Here is a 2171-nt window from a genome sequence, read left to right as displayed (position 1 = left end):
CAGATTCATATACTATTTTGTCAAGAATTCATTTTTGCTTTCTGTTTACCTGCATGGCCTACTTAACAGAATGTTCAGTCCCAATTATTTAAGCACTTTACTTAATTGACAATTAAATATTGTACATAACTGAGTAGCGATTTTTCAGTATATTCAACAGATTTGTAAATTACAGTTTGTTTGGGATATCTGTTAAAATGTTCTGTTTGGATTATTATTTGATAAGTAGAATATGGCAGTAGTGAGAATTTAGTCAAATATTTAGCCTGCCCATTGGGAAAACAAGATAAAAGTATATGGATATCACAAAAAGCAAAAATGAGATATTAATATATTAACTTCTTTATTTTTCTGTTATTGTGTTTTATGGAGATGGTAATATAAACATTAGAGAGCCAGTTCGGTGTAATGGTTGAAGGTACCAGGTTAGAAACTGGGAGACTGTGAGTTCTAATTTCGCCTTAGGCACCAAGCCAGCTGGGGAATCTTGAGCCAGTTACTCGCTCTCAGCCCTAAGAAAGAAGCAATAGCAAGCAACTTCTGAAAATTCTTGCCAAGAAAACTGAAGGAACTAGTACAGGTAGTTGCCAGGAGTCAACACTGACTTGAAGGCATCAAAATTAATAATAATTATTGTTATTATTATCAATCCTAGGGTGGTTCTTTAAACTGAAGAAACTGAAAATTTAAATTATGTTGCCTTTCCTGTGTTTAGGAAACCAATCATAATGATTGTACCATGGATGAGGAGGAAGACTCAACAGATACTGACGAATATGAAGATAGACATAGAATTTTAGGCATTCCGATTCCTTCTGGGCGTTGTCCACGTCAGACCTGATCAGACTTTCAAAACGATGTTTGGGGTTCTGCAGATTGATGAATATATGTATATATGTGTATGTATACACACACATATGCATATATAAATATACAAACACATGCGTGTATGTCTGAATGTATATATTAAATACTTGACTGTGGAGTAACTGATATGAATGCTGATACTGCTTCTGGCTTGTACAAACAAGATTTTCCTTTATTTTTCATTTGTTTTGAAGATGAGGTAAAGATGGAAATGCAGTAGCATGGGAACCTTTATTATTTCGAAAAACTTTACATTTGGGAGTACTTTAAAACTGTATATATAAAAGTTATTTAAATGTTGAATGGTGCTTGGTTTTCTTTTATATATATATAAAACTGTAATGGCAAATAAAATAGTAATATGCATGTCCTTTTTGCAACAGTTTTGTTTTGTTGCCTCTGACATAAGTGAATGAAATAATTAAAGTGTTTATGATCTTTAGGTTGAATTGGGTATTGTTGTATTATTAAATACAACAGGAAACTAAATTAATTAGAAAAAAACTGTCAGGTTTTTAATCCTGCATTCTTTGTCTGATAATATAATAAGTCTTCTACAGCCCTTCACTTTGGTTGAGCTGCACCAGATTATGAAATGCAAATTGCCTATTGCATTTTCTCATTTATTATGTAATACAAATATATAAATAGTATCCACCCTTAATATACCATTTATCTATTGTGATAAATGACTAGAACTTTGAATTAAAGATAAACCTTTTGTGTTTTCTGAATGATAAATGGATTTTTATAATTTCTAAAAACAAACCATTTGAAAAATAGTCATAGCTAAGAATCTGCATCAAGAGTTATTGTAAAGATTTTGGAAAAGTGAAATAGTTGAAATAAGTATTTATATTTACCTGGAACTTAGTCCCATTGATTTCAGTAAAGCTTTTGCACAAACATATAATAGGATTGAATGTTAAACCCTTAATACTGGGAAACCTGTACAGATCTCAGGTTCAGAGTTGATGTAGATGAAAGTAGTAAATTGCCATACCACGGAATTAAAATAATTACTGTATGAACACTGCCTATTTTTATTTGGGAATAGGAAAAAATTGGCTTTCCTAATAAATTGGAAAAGAAATATAGCATAAAAGGATAAAGGTTATCATTCACCTTAAAAGAATAATCAAATAAGAATGTATGAGATAAAAACCATACAGTAATTACAGTAATTTCTTCATATTTTTTTGTACTAACTGAGTTAATTAATCATTTTTCTATTTACTAAAGCAAAAATTAAATCTCAAGACAATGAATCTAAAAGTTTGATGTAAAATGTGTTGGGGAAATTG

General features: G+C 30.4%; 1 protein-coding gene across 1 annotated transcript in view; it reads left to right on the top strand.

Moving 5' to 3' along the window:
• Positions 1 to 2171, top strand: part of FBXO3 (F-box protein 3) — a gene marked incomplete at its 3' end in the record, with an annotated part of 16098 nt that extends 13927 nt beyond the window's left edge. Inside the window, 1 exon segment of the mRNA XM_015816016.1 lies at positions 716 to 2171. Coding sequence (XP_015671502.1) covers positions 716 to 841 — 126 coding nt within the window.

This window comes from Protobothrops mucrosquamatus, unplaced genomic scaffold, assembly GCF_001527695.2.
Source record: "Protobothrops mucrosquamatus isolate PMUCROS unplaced genomic scaffold, P.Mucros_1.0 scaffold394, whole genome shotgun sequence".
Taxonomy (NCBI): Eukaryota; Metazoa; Chordata; class Lepidosauria; order Squamata; family Viperidae; genus Protobothrops; species Protobothrops mucrosquamatus.
Note: the sequence above shows the minus strand (reverse complement) of the source record. Positions and strands in the feature narration are given on the sequence as shown.